At 43.7% G+C, this 18,171-nt stretch overlaps 1 protein-coding gene across 1 annotated transcript; it reads right to left on the bottom strand.

Moving 5' to 3' along the window:
* Positions 1-1,640: 1,640 nt before the first annotated feature.
* Positions 1,641-13,256, bottom strand: SBSPON (somatomedin B and thrombospondin type 1 domain containing). The gene is made up of 5 exons (XM_074898843.1): positions 12,925-13,256; positions 4,098-4,292; positions 3,448-3,538; positions 2,444-2,620; positions 1,641-1,758 (listed from the first exon to the last, which is right to left on the bottom strand). The coding sequence occupies exons 1-5, from the start codon at positions 13,139-13,141 to the stop codon at positions 1,641-1,643; spliced, it is 798 nt and encodes a 265-aa protein (XP_074754944.1). The 5' UTR covers positions 13,142-13,256.
* Positions 13,257-18,171: the final 4,915 nt, after the last annotated feature.

Raw genomic sequence — 18,171 nt, 5'->3', positions numbered from 1 at the left:
TGGCCAGAGTGGTCTCTGTAGCGAGTCTGTGCCAACACTGTTAGCACAGCTCACGAGACATGTCTCATCTAGGCTCTCTGCTGCCTCTGTCTGCAGTGACAGCGAGCAAAGATACACTCTGATGGGGGTAACTATCAAGGTGTCTGTTGGTCACTGTAAATGTCCTGCTTACCAGAGACTGCAGCAGATGGATTGTGGTACTACGCTGTCTCTCTTGATTCAGATCGTGTGGAGGAGAGTTCCACAACCTCAGAAAACCCATACTTTCCACTTTCATACTGGTGTGAAGCTAGTGACTTGAACTAACGTATCGCAGCACTTAAAAGTGAAATCTCTTCAGATGTTTTCTGTACCTTTGTCCTTGGTTAAGGTTTTTATTTTACAAGAACCTTACAAGGAAAAGTATCTGTACAAACTGGTTATAATAAAATAAATGTCTTGGACGTGTTTTTCCTGGCTACAAAGGAAGAAATATATTCTTGAAGACTGAAATGTTCAGGAAGTATTAAGATAATCTCTCTGTTTTCTGTTTTGGGGGCCTACTTGCATTAAGGTAAAATGGTAAAAGTACAGTTACAAAGGTTTGTTTCTTATTGTGGACAGGACCTCAGGCAGATCACCCTCTTCATTCTTGCCACCAGACGCTATGGTTTCTTCTTGCAGCTGCTAGAAACAGAGATGCTGCATGTCTTAACAGTAAATTTACTCAACCTTAAGGCATAATTTCTTTTTTAGCAAACATTGTGAATTTCAGGATCTTGATAAAATACAGACTTTGTCCTTCAGCAAGGAATGCTAGAGCAGCTATAAGCTAACAATTCAGAAAGTCATAGCAGCTATCTGACAAGTGAGGAAATGCAGTATGCAACCTCTTTAATGCTGTGACAATATTTCAAGGTAAGTAACAGGTAACAAAACAAGGATTTGAGCTACCTGCATAGCAGTCTTGCCAGTGCTCTAATACTGCAGGTTTCTATGTTAATCATTGTATATGAGCAGTTTTAACTACTAATAAGTAATCTTATGTTAGGCAACGCTTTAGTCATGAAGTCTTGTTTAGGTTTGTCTTCCATAAAGTTAACACTGTGTATTAGCGACATGAAATTCTGAGCAAGTCTGCTTCTTTAACAGTGCTGACCTGTCATGTCTTTATGAGGGTGGCTGAACATGAAAGCTGCAATATAGAGGAAGAGTGCTTATCCACTTGTAGTATAAACAACTGTCTAGATGATATTGGGAAAGAACAAAGGATCTAAACAAATCTGATTTTAGCTCTCAAACTTTCATTTTTATTCATGCTTGCTAATTCAGTGATGACAGTAAGTAACTATTCTCAGACTTGAGAATGTTTGGCTGGCTCACTACTGAGTAGGAGCAGTGCCTGTAGACAGGACTGTGGCCAGTAAAGAATTTCAGGAAAAGCAGCTACTACAGTTGGAAACATTAGCTCTTTAATTACAAAATAGAAACATGGAAACATGCTTCTAGTGCTCTAATACTGTCTTAGTGCAGAGAGAGTTTCCCAAAATGATTCTTCCAAAGTTCTGACTCCTTTAAAGTTTGTTTAGGCTCCAGAAAATGCAGCAGAAAGATGTAGTTTTCTTGGCATTGGTGTTATTTTTCTTAATATTTTTAAACTTTTATGTAAAAATAAAGCTATGCACTAGGGGACATGAACAGTGCTCCAGTTGCCGAATCTTCTTCCAGGTTCCTTGGCACTGAGAGTTGCCAACTGCTTCCCAGTGTAAGATTTTACTTCTGAAATGTGACAGCAAATGAGGAATTAAAACACTGAAAACTATTTCATGTTACGAGGTTGTGTTGTATAACATGTCAGAAGACTACATTTGCTTAGTAATGCAAGACGTTAATTAGCTCATCTAGCTGTTAAAATGCTTTCTGGAGCAGGCACTATATTCCTGAGTATACATGATGGTGGACTGAGTAGCTGGTTGTACCAGAATTAAGTAGTATGTGTATTAATAAATTATGTAAATAGATCAAATAAAATTCTGTTCTGAGTATTAATTGTCTATTTTCAAAATTACTATTCTAGAAACCAGGTGTATAGGTTAGAGAAGAGTACTGATCCACGACTGTTAAACCTGAAATCAGATTTGGTTTATGGCAGGAAATACCATTTTTAAGTGAAAGTGCCCATAGCTGTAAAAAGACCTCTTGGACTGTAGAAGTTGCATCATGCCTTCACAATAGTAAGTAAAGTATTCAAAGCACTGACATATTAAAATTATCTTCCAATTTTATCTAGGTTTTAAAAGCAATTTCTGTGAGACCTGAAAGGGTAAATCTGAGCTCTACAAGTGATATGAGCTGTTTCATTTTTTAGGTATAATAAATGCAGCTTTTAATGAGACTTTGAGAAGTCATAACTTCGTACTGGGTTTTGCTACAGAAGAGACAGCAGAAAAATGGCTTTCTTTACCCGTCTGCATTATGACCATCTCCAGAACACCGATGTGTGTCAGTATTCATAGCTGGAGGCTGGCAAGCTACACAGACAGTATGTCCTTCTCGCAGGTACTGCATCCATCGAGCGTACGGCCGATTCTCCAAAGCACAGTGGTGTGAAAGTGATTCTGTTTTAAATTCCACACAGTATCTGCTCAGAAGGAAAAGTACTGAATTAGTTATGATAGATGAAGCACAAGCTAGGTACACACTTCAGATGTGCTTACATATCATACAGGTAGTTATTTGTAAAGTGCAAGTTAGGCATCATCATTGCTAAGCAGTCTGTTTCTGACCCTAACCCAGTTAATGGATTCTTAAAAACATCAAGCAAACTATTTTTCATTCCATGCCCCGGTCTGGTGCTTTATGTATAATCTCACTTTCTGGTTGTGTTCTGTATTCTTAAGTTACGTTGAAAAACAGATCTTAGTAACCCATATTTTTTTCATCTATGCTGCTAAAAGAGAAAATGGAAAAGAGGCTTTAAGGATACTGATGGGCTTTATTTATTGTTCTGGGGAGAGCAGTATGGAACAAAGCATTATGAGCATTACAGACCCAGTAATAGCCTAATTTAAATTTCATAACCATCTCTACTGGTAACCAAACAAAATTTTTTTACTGCTTGTGTCAATTTTAAAGTCTCTTGAGACTGATCACATTCAGCCGATTTTGCTTGTTCAGAGATCTCTGTCTGATTTCTCAGACTTACAGATACATTCAGCTTTGGTTTAACATTATTTGCTGTTTGCTTTCAAAAGCAGCTATCTTCATATTTGCCATAATCCTAATGTCTAATTTAGGACAATTAGCAAGTAATAAAAAATATCTAGAACACGCAGATGAGCTGCAGGAGAAAAACAGTACAAGCTATAGCTTATAGTTTAATTATTGCAAGTTTAATTACGTTTTTCTCTGTAGCCAGCTGTTTTCTATAGAACAAGATGACGCACATACATAGGATAAATAGATTACCCAGCTGCCTCTTTGTCTGAAGGCTGGAGAGAAGATGCTGCTCGTCGTTTTCTTTCTTTACTGTATTCAGAGGTAGTTATGAAAGCAGGGACTGAGGAAAAAAAGCAGTTGCAGTAAGGCAGCAAGACACAATTGTTTAGTATTCCGATTACTGTAACAGTGGGTGAATGAATCAGGAGCTTGTGGATGGTGATGCTGGCTGACTACTGGAAAAGTGGCAACATCAGACCTCAACCCTATAGCTAAGCTCTCTCCTTATTCAAAAGAAATACATACAGAAATGCCTGCCATCTAGTCTGTGAGGAAATAGGATGTACTGGAATCCTGCAAGGAGTTCTGTTTCCTGGTCATACTGAATTTGTGTTGTAACTTTGCCCAGAAATCATTTGATAATTACTGAGGGGCTTAAATCAAGAAACTGAAGAAATGCATGCAGCTTTGTTACTTAACAGAAATTAAGAAAAGCCTGAGTAGGAAAAAAATCCCATAAGAACAGAATAAAGAGCAATATGATAGTAGAAAGTAAGGTTTTAAATTGTATTTTTAACTAGCTAGCTGCAGATAGATGCTTTTTTTCTGTTCACTGACATCAGTAAAATTTATGAAGGCCCTGATGGGCACAATGTACAGACAAATCAAAGAGAGAATACCATGTTCGTGGCCGCAGTCCTCTCCCTGGTAAGTCAGGTATTCCAGGCAGCCAGCCTTCTCCTCTAGAGCAGGGCAAGCTTCCCCACCATTTTTAGGCTCCTGTTGTACATAGCGCCTACGTATCCGCAGATCGGGTTGACATTGTTCTGCACAGCCACTCCAATGGCTCCACTCCCCCACAACGCATGGAAGAGCTGCAAAGCAGTATTAAAACACTACTAGTAGTCAAGAGTTGTTTTATCCTAATTGCTCTCAAAAGCTTGAGTAATGAGACAGTGTCTAGGTTTTTTCTTTCTTATGTACTTTTATGTATAAGGTTTTAAATGCTCTTCTAGGGGTTTGCATCTTCAAATTTAACATTCAAACCTGCCTGCAGTGCTTGGCTTCCTATTCCCTCCCTTGACCGGAAAGAAACTGCTCCCCATGGAAACCCTTCACTACAGCTGTGGGGTTCTTCTGTCACCTCTTCTGAAGCATACAGTTTTAGTCCCACAGGAGACCAGCTCATGGATAATCTAGACCAGTGAGAGATCTGACCTACCTTGGTAATTCCTACACCACCAGATATTGTTTAAAGGCTGGAACATAAAGTATCAGAATCCAGGAAGCCTGTCAACCCTCTTGTTGTGGTTTGAGCTCAAAGGGCAACTGAGCATCATGCAGCCATTCACTCCCCCCTTCCACCCCAGCGCTGGGAAGAAGAAAATAAAGCAAAAGGTTTGGGAATCAAGATAAGGGCAGGGAGGGATGATTCGCCCGCTACAGTTATGGGCAAAATACAGACTCATTAGGGGAAGAAAAAAGAACATAAATTTAATACAGACATTAACAACAACAGCACTTAACAGACAGAGTAGGACCATGAGAAGCATTACCACATCTTAAAAACACCTTACTCCCACCCCTCCTTTCTTTCTGGGCTCAGCTTTGCTCCTGATACCGCTACCCCCAGCAGTGCAGGACGCAGGGAATGGAGGTTACTGTCAGTCCTGCCGCTGCTTTCTCCTTGGGGGGTGGAATTCGCATTCTTTCCCTGGACCAGTGTGGTTCCCCTCTCACAGGACACAGTCCTCCAGAAACTCTTTCCGACATGAGTCCCTCCTGTGGGTTGCAGTGTTTCCCATGCTGCTCCGGCGTCAGTCACCCCCACACGTTGCAATCCTCCTAGTGCTGAACTACAACAGTGGGGATTTCTTCTTCCCGCAGTGTCCCAGCCTTCTTCGGGCACAGTCACCTGCTCCAGTGTGGAGTCCTCCACAGGCTGCCGGTCAGCATCTGCTCCACCGTAGACCTCCACAGCTGGCAGGGGGGCAGCCCTGCTTTCTCACCACAGGCTGCAGGGTGGGTGGGGGCTCTGCTTCAGTGCACCTCCCCTGCTTCCTCCTCCTTTCTTCTACTGACCTCGGTGTTTGCATAGGAGTTCTCACAGCTCCTCCTCACAATTCCAACTCATTCTCTCAGGTTCCCCTTCTGAAATATGCTATCGCAGAGGCACAGCCACCATCACTAATTGGCTCAGCCTTGGCACAGAGCGGGTCTGACTTGGAGACGGGGGAGCTTCGAGAAGCTTCTCACAGAAGGCCATCGCTGTAGCCCCTCTCCCACTGCCAAAAACCCCCATCACACACACAAACCCAGCACACCTCTCGTTTCCTCTCTGATTTCTAATCCCTTTTCCTCGACACTGAAATAAGTTTTGCTCCCACAGCTTTGTTGCTCTGTTTTAACACAAGGTGTCCTGCTCCACAGCCCTCTCTGCAAAGACAATTTTTGGTGATAATTTTGGTTTCGGTATAATTTTGGTAATTTTCAGAACAATGCAGGGATGTGTATGGAGTTCTGTTTCTGTGTATGTATAGCTGCTGATATCGATAGAGCTGTACAACAATGCGGATGTTGAAACGTACTAAATAAAACATGTAAAAATGTGATTTTAAGGCCCTCTTTTGCTCATTCCCAACTATAGAATAGTCCACTGGATATTTTAATTTTAGTTCTCACGAATCACAAACTTCCTCTGAACTTGACCAAAACATTATGGGGAAAGTGTCATTACATTGAAAGTAAACTTTGAATCATAAGAGACTGCGTTTTCCTCAGGCAGAGCATCAGTATAGTACAGGTACCAGACACTTGTACCTTTCATCTCTCCTAACCCAGCCTAACAGTCAGAGGTAGAAAGAACTTCTCTCTTCATCTGTTAAATATATACTAATTATATTAGCATATTATATTAGTATAACTATACTAAATATAAACATATATTAGGTGAAGGACTCCGATAAAGAAAAATGCTTTGTTTTGTATTCTGTGGTACTTTTCTGGCAATTGTTGAAACCTTTAGCCCAGTTTATGGCCTTTGACACCTTTTTGCTTAAATAACATGCAGGTTCCTTAGAAAAAAACTAAATCATCATATTATGTAAAGAATGAGTCTTTATTTCGTATTTGTCACTTTTTGTAACCTTTCCAGGAGAGATGTAAATGATTGATAGACTAAGCATAAATTAGTTTCGGTACTGTCTTGAAACTCAGAAATGCTCAGACCTGTCATTTGTTATCCACTAGCTATTTCCTTCCTTATTTTATTCTCTGCAGTGCATCTAATAATGATGTCATGCATGCTCCTTGTAGTTCTCATTTATATAATATTAAGCATGATATGAATTTTTCCAATCTATAATTCTCCCTTCTCTTGCATTTCTCACTCATATTCTGGCAAGACAGTAGCTCTGTGTCAATCTTGCTACTGTAAGCATGGACAGTATGTCAGATATCTTCCAGGTGGATACAAATAATCTACTCTTGAAGAAAAGGTTTTGCAGTCTGATTCTCAGAATACAGAAACAGGTGATGGGCACATTATTCCTGAGTAAGAAGCTATGTAACACACAAGTCTTCATTTCATTTGTCCATTAACACAGTACACATCAGTAAAAACCATGCAACCACTTCACGTGTTTCCATGAAACTGAATTTTGCTTAGCCTCATCTCCAGGAACAACAAATCTCAGGTTTTGAAAACTGTGTGACCTTACAATTTCATTTGTAGCAGTCAAAATGAATACTATCAGCTTTTCAAAACTGTATTGAGCACTGACTCCTGAGGGGCTGGATGAGGATGATCTCTGTGTGCTTACTGATGGAACAAAGTTGGAAGCTCCTTCCAACAAGGAACTTCAAGTCTACACAGCCTCAGCAGGCACAGCAGTGAAAGAACAAGTAAGAAAAATGTCTCACACATGGGCATCCATCAACAGAAAGAATCCTCTGAGGATAAGCAGTCATTTCCTTACACGAGTAGTCCTCAACCCGTGGCCTATGAGGACATTTAATCTGACCAGTGGTCCATTGCCAGTAGCCTCTTTTCCTGGATGCCACCTGGTAGGTGCTCCAGGTCAGGCAGCCACATTCCCCAGGGCTGCTTCTCTCATCAGTGAGTCCAGAGGGAATGTCCTCTGCCTGGACACCAGCAGCAGCACCAACTTTCCCATGTGTGCACGGTGTGCTGCTGGGAAAGCAGGGCACGGACATGTCTGCAGCTTTCCTTAACGATTAAATGAGACAAGCAATCAAAACACTGCGGTACTGTGTACTAGTCCATGCTGCTTTCCCTAGTATCATTAGCTGCTTTTTGTCCTCTGATGAGCTTGCTTTTTCAATAAAGTTATAACTAATGTCATGCAGTTGAAATACTAGTACATAATGTCTTATAAAAAACTGAAGGTGCCTATGTTAATATTAGAGTTTCTTATTGATATGGAAATTCCCCAGTTCTTCAAAGACTTGTTTTCAATGCACACTGTAAATAGGCTTAAAATTATTTTCCATGTAGTGTGAATCACATTTTACTTTGCTTTTCCACTCATTTATAAAGGCAGGTCTTCAACATGATACTTAGAGAATGCTACAAAACATACATTGTAATCAATGGCTGGGCTATCTTAAATTGGTTCTGAATTGTTTTGGGTCATGCCTCTCATGATCTAGTTAAATGAATCATTTTCCTTTCCCATGTACGCTGTTTCCCATTAGCTTGTAATGGAACATATTGCATGGTTTTGATCTTTTTTTTTTAATCTATATATTTCCTGATTACAATTTAAATCCCCAAGAAGCTTTACAGCTTAACCACTAGTTACGTATTTGTATCATGGTTGCAGGAAAGTGATGGGACCAAACTAGTGTTTCAGAAAAACATTTTATGCCCTCTGGGATTCTGCCAGTAGAAGACATTGGAAAGGAGTAGTAACCTATGATAACCTCTTTGGTGTTTGTGACTCTTTTCATAAGACACAGAAATTGCTGGGTTTGCTCTGTCACTACATCTCTAATTTCTTGGAGCACTACAGACATCATAAAGCAGATAAAACCCCTGACAGAGGCTACCCAGCAGATGTCCTTACTGCACTATTAAAATTCCCCTTCTTTCCTCTGACTGTGCACCTGTTCTGACCAAACTTGTCCACTTCTGAGTGGCCCGACAGCGCCAGGCGTACAGTGGTGGAGGATGCTGCATCCCACACCCTAAGGAACTCCACTGAAACAGAACCACAGAGGAGCCCTGGGCACTGGGCCACCATTTTTCCATCCTGCTTAACCATCAGCATACTCTGTCAGTTTGTTCTACTCACTGATAAACACCTTCCCAGACAGCTCCTGGGTATGATTTGTAGAACAGCACTGGAAAACAATATGGAAAAAGCATGTCTCCCTTTGCCACATGCAGATATCTGACACTGCACCACCAAGCACTGCCCTCAGACACATCTAGGTACCCCAAGGCACATGAAACGGTCTCTGTGACTGTGAAGCCACTACTCTAACATGTTGCAGCACAACCCTTAGACATTCGTTTCAAGCATTTTGAACTAGAAAAAAGGAAAACCAGTGATAGTAAAAATGTCTTAGACCTCGCCATGGGATAGCCAGGACAAGTGCTAAACATAGTATGGACAGCACAGTCTTTGTTACCCAGCTGCAGGGCCAGAAAGCAATCCTTGGCCCACTTTATTAAATAATACAAGCATAGACTTCAATGCCTGGTCACACATCTTAGTGATACCTGGAGCACTAAGGACAGTAAGCGTCATCTAGCACAGTTTCCTTACCTGTTGAGACTCTTACAAGCTGGCTGTATGCACGACCTGCAGAAGTATGAATTTCCACAGAATTTAAATCCCCTGTCACCACCCTGATATGAAGATAACATCAAGTCTAACACCACATCTTCCACACAGAAAACTCCCCAAGGGACTACGTAGCTGCATAACAAATCAAGCGATGACTTCACTTCTTACTGGAATTAAACCAATCTGACAGTTAAATATTGGTTGTCTGCATCAATACATGGCAATTTTATGGTCATCAAGATTTAGAACAAGAAGTATGAATTGCCTCAGTCATGTGGAATAATAAGAATATTGGGTTGCTAGAATGGAATTTAGCCAGTGGGATAATAAGGTTGCTCTTGCAGTCAGTACCCAGCAACTATTAAGGGACAATACATCAGTTTTTTGCCTCATTGGAAAGATGTCAAATGCCCCAGCATGACAGAGAATGTGTCCCAGAGCTGACATAAAAGGAATGGTGCCATCTCTTGAAATACAAAAAGAAGTATCAGGGACCCATAGCTATATATGTATGCTCTCTCTCTGTTGCTACTGGTCCATATTAGTTAACACAACAATGGTAGATGATGATTCACTGAAACAATGAGAAGGATGCAAGTTGAAGGAGCCTGAAGAACAGGATTTGTGCTCAGGGGCCTACTAAATGTGGAAGCTAATGAGACACTTGGAAGTTCAAAAATATACAGAAAAATTACATTGCTTATCCTATGAAACACAGCATGAGTGGTCAGGACTTGTTTTTTTTTCCCGTTTACAGCACAGTGAATCATACATTTTTTCCTGAGTCACACTATTTTTTCCCATCTCTGGAAAAAAAAGGATTACAGTATCTTCACTGAATCACTGCACAACATATGTCATAATGTATAAGGATCTGCAGATTTTCTCAGAGCAACCACTTCCATTCAAATGACGAGGTCATTCCTTTTTCAGGCTTTCTCATTGTACTGTAGTTTCTATTTAAAATGCTCTCCATGTACAAAAACACTCTTTCTTCATTGTTAGAAGTATAAGGAAACTTATTTTGAAAGACCTGTAAGGAAGTTTATTTTAAAACCCTTAGACCTAAGTTCAGCAGCCCATGGACTTCTGCTGAGCCATCTATTGATAAAGTACCAGACCTACTATGATTTTTAGGCAGGACAGAATTTAACCGTGGTGTTGGCAGCTTTAGGATGCCCCTCCTTTTGGTGGTTTCTATTATTCTGGAGCACTGTTTTTGTATTATTCCTAACGCATTTCTTGATTACATATACTTGAGGCACTTTAAACTTCCCCCAAATACTTTGCTCTGTTAAATATTTGCAAAAGGATGAAATGTCATTTCAGCAGGTGCTGAAATCATGAGTGGTGAACAGGCCGACAAACAAGCTGCAGCACAAGAACCATTGGTCACCCTTCTGTTCATTTCTGATTTAAATTTTTGAACTCTACATAGAAAACAGTATTTCAGAGTGAACTATGACAATAAACACCCTCAGTGTCACGAAACACATGGACAGAATTTAGAAACACTCAATGGTGAGACCTCAACATCCAACAGGAACGAAAATTACTTTAAAATTTCTGGCCATACTTGTCTAAGTTGATACAAACTCCCACTGGAACTACTTGGAATTTCTGCTTGTGCAAAACATAACTTACTGGCTCCTTGCAACAGAAAGTAGGTATGACCATTTGCCTCCAAAAGAATAACTTCTTGTGATCAGTTTTGTAGCTTTTGGATGTATGAGTTCTAGGGCCACCTCACCAGGCTGCCCAAATCCTGTCCTCCCATGCTACACCCATGCAAAATGTCTTGGTCCCTTTGCTTGCACTAGCATTGGTGCTCAGACATCCAGTCAGCAAGGCAGTGTGGGGAGTCAAACCAGACAGAAACAGGCAATACAGAAAACTGAAATAGGGTTTAGCTCCCTGAACTGGGCCACCAGAGACTGTCAAATTCCAGCTCTGGTACAGGGGAGAGAGAGACCCTTTGCTGAGACTCCATCTTCCTGCCTGGATCTAGAGCACCCACTGTCCATGCAGGGTACAGAGCAGAGACAGCACAAACATATCATGCCTTTTGAGGCAACCACCACTGAACTTGAGACAAAAAATACCAATAACAATAAGGAAGGCATCATCAGGTGCCAGAAGTCATGGTAAGAAAAGTATCTAAGCTAGAACTTTTCAAGCACAAGTTTCAGCTTCTCTTTGAAGAGTATAGAAATTTTATCAGATTACAGCTCCATTTTAATGTTAACACTACGCACCTTTATCAGCTCTCTCCTGTTATACTTGAATATTAAAAATCATTTCATGTACTGAAAAAACACAATACACTGTGACTATATGACAAGCAAGCATCTTGTCAGTTCTACCCCTACTCATTTTCCTGAACAAAAGATCAACATATAAAAAAAAGTGAATTTTAAAAATGCCACCTTCTGTCAGACCTCATGGTGCATGTTTGGTTTTTTTTTTCCTTATGTTACTCTGGACAGATTATTTAGTGATCAGAGAACTGACTGTGTTTCCTCTGGATACCTGGAGTCAGGGTTCTGCTCTGCTGAGTCTTTCTGTGCAGCTTTACATCACCTAGGACAGGTCTACAGCACCCGACAGTTTTACTCGCCCTTCCCCAGCCAGGCAAGCGCAAGCTAACTTGGGTCCCAAAGCTATGTGGCTATGTCAGCACGGCGCTGAGCCTGCTAAATGCACCCTAATTAGCAGGACTGTGCAGCGGAGACTCATGACTGGCGTGCGTCCAGACAGCCGGGAAGAGACGGTAGGCTGTCTGAGCACCAGTGCTGCACCTGCACAGCAAGGGGGGTTTTGTCCCTTATCGCAGGCAGAGGGCGGGAGGACAAATCGTCAAGACTGCGAAGGGTAGAAATATCATGGAAAGCAGGCATGTAAATACCTACAAGGCTGCTAGATCCAGTTTGATAGAACCGGGCCACTTTCCCCTCCTTGCCACTGCTGCCCTGGGAGGCAGGCCTTCCCCCACAGCCTGGCAGAGGACCCTCTCACTCATTCCCCTATGCTCATTTCCAAGTCCTTGCCATCACGGTGGATCCTTGCTGATTCCTGCCCATACAAATGAGGGCAAAACCTCAACATGGGGATCTCCCCAGTTATTTAATTGATATTTGTTTGGCAAGACCTGAGGAATCAGCTCAGAGACACAGATGGTGCTAAATGAATCTCCCTGTTGTCTCTGTAATCCGACATCCCCACTGTAATCGCTGTGCATTTGGGACGAGCGTGAGTGAAAAGTAAGTAACGTAACAATTGAGGGGGAAGATATCTTCAGGCTGGCAGACCCCAGGCACTGTTCTACAGCTGATCCAGAAATCCTGCAAACATCCAGTGTCTCTTCCCACTTCTGTGCCTGCTGCTACACTCACACCGCCCTGCCTGGTCCCTGCTCATGCCCTCGCCCCGAGGCTGCGGGTACCGGGGAGGCATTTGGCCTTGCAGAGCCCCCCCCCCAGCTGAGCCCTTACCGCACGCCCCTTCTCCAAAGCCCAGGAAACTCTCCAGCCCGCAAAGCCCCGGCAGGCAACCAGCCAACTCCACCTGGAGAACGGGTCGGGGTGCCCGGGGGACCCCGCTCAGCCTGCCCCACACACACGCCCCTCCCTGTGGGCTCGCCCCGGGCTGCGGCCCGGCCCCCCGGCCCGGGGAGGGGGGCGCCGGACGCACCTACCCGGGCACGCCTGGCCGTGGTCGTGGCAGCAGTCCCCGGCTCGCCGGCATCCTCCGTCGCAGTAGCAGGTCCCGTAGCCCCCTCCCTCCCTCCATCCCTCGCCGACACAGGCGGCGTCCCGGCCCTCGCAGCACTTTCCCGAGCAGCTCCCGCCGGCCCCGCTCCCGGCCCACAGCAGCCCCAGCCACAGCGCTCCCGACAGCGCCGCGCCGCCCATCACCGTGCCGCCCCGACGGGAGGATCCCGCCACCGCGACGCGCTCCGGCCGCCACCGGCACCCGGCGGAGCGGGGCGGGCTCGGCGGCGGGCAGGGAGCGGGGCGGGCGGGGCGGGCGGGGGGCGGCCGGCGCGGTCCTGCCCGGCCCTGCCTGCCCGGCCCGGCCCTGCCTGCCCGGCCCTCCCGGCCCGGCCCGGCCCTGCCTGTTCGCCCTCCCGGCCCGGCCCGGCCCTGCCTGTTCGCCCTCCCGGCCCGGCCCGGCCGCCCCCGCTCCCGGCCCCGAGCGGCCCCGGGCAGCGGCAAAGCTGCCGCCGCAAAGCCTCGGGGCGCGGCGGGAGCGGGAGGTGGGGAGGGTGCGTGTCCCCGGGGGAGTCCTGCAAGGCGGCGTCCCCCACAGGATCCGCGGGCCAGGGACCCACCCAGTGACGTCCCACACGGTGATGTTTTGTATAAAGGTGTCCTGCACAGCGGTGACCTACACAGCCGCATCCCACACGGGGATGGATGTCCCACACAGCCATGTCCCACACAGCGATGACCCTCGCAGTGATTGATGTCCCGTACGGGGATGTCCTGCACTGCCACGATCCACACAGCCATGCCCCATGCGATGATGTCCCGCACAGCAGTGACCCACACAGCCATGTCCCCCAGAGCAGTGTCCCACACAGGGGTGACCTGCCATGTCCCCCACAGCAGTGCTTCCCACAGTGATGTCCCTCACAGCAACCTCCCACGTGGTGATGACCCTCACAGCAATGTCCCACACAGTGATGTCCCTCCCACACAAGCATGTCCTGCACAGCAGCGTCACACAGCCACATCCTGCACAGCAGTGGCCCTCACAGGACTAATCTGCACGGCAATGTCCCACCCAGCAGTGCCCTGCGCAACAGTGACCCACAGAGCTGTCCCAGAGCGTCCCCATCCACCTCCACACAGCCCAGTGGGTGGGGATGGCCTGGGGCCACCGGACAAGGTTTATTGGTACAGGTGCTTTCTCATTTCAAGGCACATCCTTCAAAGCCAAGAGCATTTGCTTCTGTTATGTTTTCCATTTTCTTTCTTTTTTCTTTTTTCGTTTTTCTGAAGCTCTGTTTTCAGAACAAACAAAAGAAAGCGTACTTGCAAGTGCACAAGGAAAGCAGAATGGATCCCTGACTCACTTCCTAAAACACCAAGATTTGGATTCTGGTTTTGTTATCTCCAGTCTTAAGAGGTTTTAAGGATTAATGGGACCTGATCATTTCAGCAAAAAAATCAAATCCCAAAAGTAGTGAGGTGATTGCAAAAATATGTTAGCTTTGCACACTTCAATTTGCAGATAGTTAGCTACTAAGGCAAGAGACATCTGGTCTCCCAAAGCTGCTTACAGATGCAAGGTAACAGCCTGTTATATTATCTGATACATGTGGGTACTTGGACCCCCTGAGACAGCTCAGGGCAGCCAGAGTTTAATTTCTTCTAGCCATCACAACGTTGTTGTTAAAATGTTTAAATCCCAGAGGATTGGGTCTGCACTGTTACCCAGTGTACCACTAATGAACTCACTGGCATATTGCCAGCCTAAAACTTGAACCGCTGAAGAGCAAACGTTGGGGGAGTTCCTGTAGTGGGCGAGAGGAGAGCAAGACATGCAGCCTGCCTTGGTAAAAGGTGGAGTGAGAGCAGCAGAAATGCCTCTTTATGTTCTCCTTTCCTTTATTGGATTCCTGTGGCTCACCTGAAAGGCAAAATATTAGCAAATCCATGTAGAAACTACCTTTATAAGTAGGTAGATCATGTGTGGATGATTTACACAAAGGGATGTCAGTAAAACTTGGATGAGTTTGGAACAGGTTAAAAGAGTGGCTTTCTCTCAGTGCACGTGTTTACAGAAAAACAAGAAACTATGTCTGCAATGGTCTAATAAAATAAAACAGAATACAAATGAAAAATGTTAACATTTCTACTAGATGCAGTAAAGCAGATTCTTTAGAGTAATGAGAAAAAAGAATCTTAAAGGAGAGAATAAGTTCACTCAGTTTGTTCCAGCAAATACTTTGATTTTTCCCTTTTACTTCAGTACCTTTTAGGAGTAGCACCAGGTAACTTGTCAGTAATAGTGACAAAGAAACACAGCAATATGTTCTCAGGCAATGAAGCAGCATTCAAACCCTTACAGGCAATCCCAGCAAAATAGACAGAGATTTTTTTCTAGTTTGACATGAGATAGTCCATAGAAAGCATGTGTTGCTTATGCCCTGCCGTTGGTTATACTTTTGTCATGCAGATAATTTTATGAGGAAAATCAGTTTCGGACAAGGCTGGTATGAAAGGTGTGTGTAAGTAAGCTTAGGGAATGGACAGAGGCCTTGCTCTGTCTTCCTTGTAAGCCATGGAAGAGCACTGCATGGAACAGAGGTCATCAGTCATCTGTTCCACATGTGCCCTCGGTGCTAAAATACTTTTTCTTAATCCCTGAGGAGAAATCTCAGGACTGTATTGTAGTCTCAAAAGCAGGTGTTGCTGTTGGCTCTGACATTTCGAAAACCATAGTCTAGCTCAACTTGCCAGATATTTTTGTACTTTTCTGCCATTTCTGCCCTAATTTAACTTTGGGTACTCAAAATTCAAATTTCCAAACTAAGACATAACTGCAGTATCATATGGTGAAAGGGAAAAAGAAACCAAGACTGTGAAACATGTTTTTCAACTAATTTCTCCAACATGTGAATAGTTCCAATGAGTCTTGTTTCATTGTTTTCTTATTTTGAACCAAAGTGTCCCCATTGCCTTACACGGAGTTTTCCTTGGTTTATAATACCACAAAGCCAAAACTGAGCCAAATGAGCTCCAACAGTATATTAGAAAGAGAACTTTTCTCTATTCTTTACCATGTTTACCAACTCTATTATTTACCATGGTTATTTATGCTCTCTCTCTATAAAGCTTGTAAAACAGAGCCCAACTCCTGCTCTCTGTCCATTCCTATGGTGCGCGTCTACACATCATATTAGGCAGAAGACTGAAAACACCTGCAACTGGGAAAACCTTCAGTCTGGGAACAAAATGTATGTTTGATAGTAAAATACCTCTCTTTTATATCTGAAGTTTAACTTACAGCTGCAGTGGCTTTGAGGACCTGATATAAGGACTATTCAGTTCAACTTCAAAGACTTTTTCAAATACATTATCTGTCATCCCGCAGCATTCCACATGCCCACACCTCCCCACAAGCAAACTCTCTGGAAGGTCCTAACTTGCACAAATAGAGCTCGTTTTTCTTTGCTGCTAGGAGGTTAATCCGATGGCAACAAAATGAGAAGACTTCAAAGATCCTCCAGGGTATTTTGTTTTCTTTTAGACACATGTTTGCACACAGCTCTATTTATTTTACAAAAATACCCTTCTGAAAGCAACCTGCTTACATTTTATGGAGACATTTTATATTGAGACACAGTGACTGATGTGACTACAAAGAGTACAGACTGTCTTCATCCTGCTATGCAGGATCAAGCTTCCGGGGAGCACCACAGTCTGCTACAACTAGAGTTTGTCATAAGAGGCCCTTGTTCTGAAGAAGTTGACTTTCTCCCGGCAAGAAATAGTCCCTATTAAGGTGAATAACCAAATCATGATGTTTGCTAGCATAGCTGACAGCTTAAAGAAATAACAACATTTTGTATGTAAGAAAAATGATGAGTAATTTGTCTTCACCAGCGATCAGCCTGTATAAGAACACAGTAGATGATACATAAAAGACGGTTTCTACAGTTTCATAACCCGTGCTGTTATACAGAAAGTATAGTGTTGTTTCAATGTCTAGCTTGAGCTGTTCTACATCAAATTGCTCGTAAGTGAGCATGCTGAATACCTGGCTATATTAGCTGTGCAACCAGCCTTCCCCTTCTACCCGGCGTTGCCTGGCAGTCCTGTCAGGTGCAAACTCACCGTGGGAGACACACTGGCTTGCTGCAGTTTCAATTACAAAAATCTCAATTATAACCATTGATTTTGGCCGGGGTTGGTAATGATGCATGAAATTGCTTGAATTCTAGAAGTTAGTGGGAATATAGCAGAGCTATCTATCAAGATATTTTTAGATGATTTATCAAGGCTTTCACCCACCCTGGACATTACTGAAAAAATGTTCAAGTACTGAGATGAGCATAGAGCTTCTGTCAAGCTTCCATGCAGAAAAAGTCAGGCAAATCTGTATGTCCAACCTATGGGGATCCGGGCTGGAAATCATCCCTTTCCTGTTTTTTTCCCCAAGTTTCTCTTTTTACAGGTTCAGAGAGCTAAACTGAGATGAAGCACATGAGACAGGGGAAGTAGCCCAGGGCAGGGCAGCAGCAGGTCTGCCTCCACCAGCAGCAATTAATAATAAGCCTGGCTCAGCTAGTGCATGTGGTAGAACATTCCCCTTACTCTGTCAGGCTATAACTACATCTTCTGTCTGAATAAACAGCCTATGGCTAATGGAATAATAGTATCGCAGTCATAAGCACATTTTCTCATGTTAGTTCTTATTTTATCTTAATTCTAAATGCTGCTATAATCCAGAAGTGTCATCATGATGTCATTCAAATTTTCATTTGTCTTAGTGATGTTGAGAACAATATTGCCCAGGGATCACTCACAAGGGAGAATGCTGAATACCTGGCTGTGTTTGAAGAAGAGCATTTGCAGCATAACCAACCACTGATGCGTAATTTGCTGAGTTTTCTAACTCCTGGTCCTGGAAAGTCAGTCTGTCCTCATTCCTCAGGCCAAATAGGACACTTGTGCTTTCAAAAGCTTTGCTCAGATGTGAAGGCATCTATTCATGATGTGTGAGGAACACAATCCACTTGACTCCTGTTTGTTAGCAATGCTCCAGCAGGGTTTACCAGGCAATTTTACTTTTTAAATGCTGACAGTCAGCCAGAGTAAGAGAAGGGGGCAGTTAAACACAAGCACTTTCCAAACCACTATTGCCTCTTGTAAAATAAGCATCCCAGAGTATTATTCCACATGTTTTCCTGTTTCTCCTGCTCTTGTTTTTT

Source organism: Athene noctua, chromosome 2 (genome assembly GCF_965140245.1).
Source record: "Athene noctua chromosome 2, bAthNoc1.hap1.1, whole genome shotgun sequence".
NCBI classification, from domain to species: domain Eukaryota; kingdom Metazoa; phylum Chordata; class Aves; order Strigiformes; family Strigidae; genus Athene; species Athene noctua.
The sequence above is the reverse complement of the archived record's forward strand: the minus strand, read 5'-3'. Positions and strand labels throughout refer to the sequence as shown.

Excerpts from the sequence above, each read along its gene's own strand:
- SBSPON (XM_074898843.1), bottom strand. The coding sequence starts at position 13,141 with ATGGGCGGCGCGGCGCTGTCGGGAGCGCTGTGGCTGGGGCTGCTGTGG. Across the intron at positions 2,621-3,447 it reads TCAGACAAAGAGGCAGCTGG|ATACTGTGTGGAATTTAAAA; the intron begins GTAATCTATTTA and ends CCTTCTGAGCAG. Across the intron at positions 1,759-2,443 it reads GATGGTCATAATGCAGACGG|AAGTAAAATCTTACACTGGG; the intron begins GTAAAGAAAGCC and ends GTCACATTTCAG.